The sequence below is a fragment of the Penaeus monodon genome, chromosome 33 (genome assembly GCF_015228065.2).
Source record: "Penaeus monodon isolate SGIC_2016 chromosome 33, NSTDA_Pmon_1, whole genome shotgun sequence".
Lineage (NCBI taxonomy): Eukaryota > Metazoa > Arthropoda > Malacostraca > Decapoda > Penaeidae > Penaeus > Penaeus monodon.
In genome coordinates this window covers 33,182,359-33,182,667 of record NC_051418.1, presented here as the reverse complement: position 1 = coordinate 33,182,667, position 309 = coordinate 33,182,359, and the positions used below count along the sequence as shown (strand labels likewise).

Genomic DNA, 309 nt, shown 5'->3' with positions numbered 1-309 from the left:
TCACAAACACAACAAATAGATATAAAATAACAGCGAAATTCTAATAACCCCGCTCCCCCCGCAGGTCTGTGATGGGGTTCAGCGCGTCCCTGCAGGGAGAGCAGAGCCACGCCGCGCTCTTGGCTCGCCAGGACGCCGAACTGCGGCTCCTGGACACGATGCGGCGCGTGCTCGTCGCCAGAGCCAAGTGCGATCGGGACTACGCGGCGGCGCTCACCCAGCTGGCGCACACGGCGGCCAAGATGGATGCGTCCGATAACGTGCTCGACGACTCCGATTTGCATAAGGTGAGAGGGATGGCTGCATTTT

The 309-nt window shown here is 60.2% G+C and overlaps 1 protein-coding gene across 1 annotated transcript in view; it reads left to right on the top strand.

The window, feature by feature from the left end:
- LOC119594413 (tyrosine-protein kinase Fer-like) overlaps positions 1-309 on the top strand; it is a gene marked incomplete in the record, with an annotated part of 99,029 nt that overhangs the window by 82,896 nt on the left and 15,824 nt on the right. Inside the window, 1 exon segment of the mRNA XM_037943474.1 lies at positions 65-287. Coding sequence (XP_037799402.1) covers positions 65-287 — 223 coding nt within the window.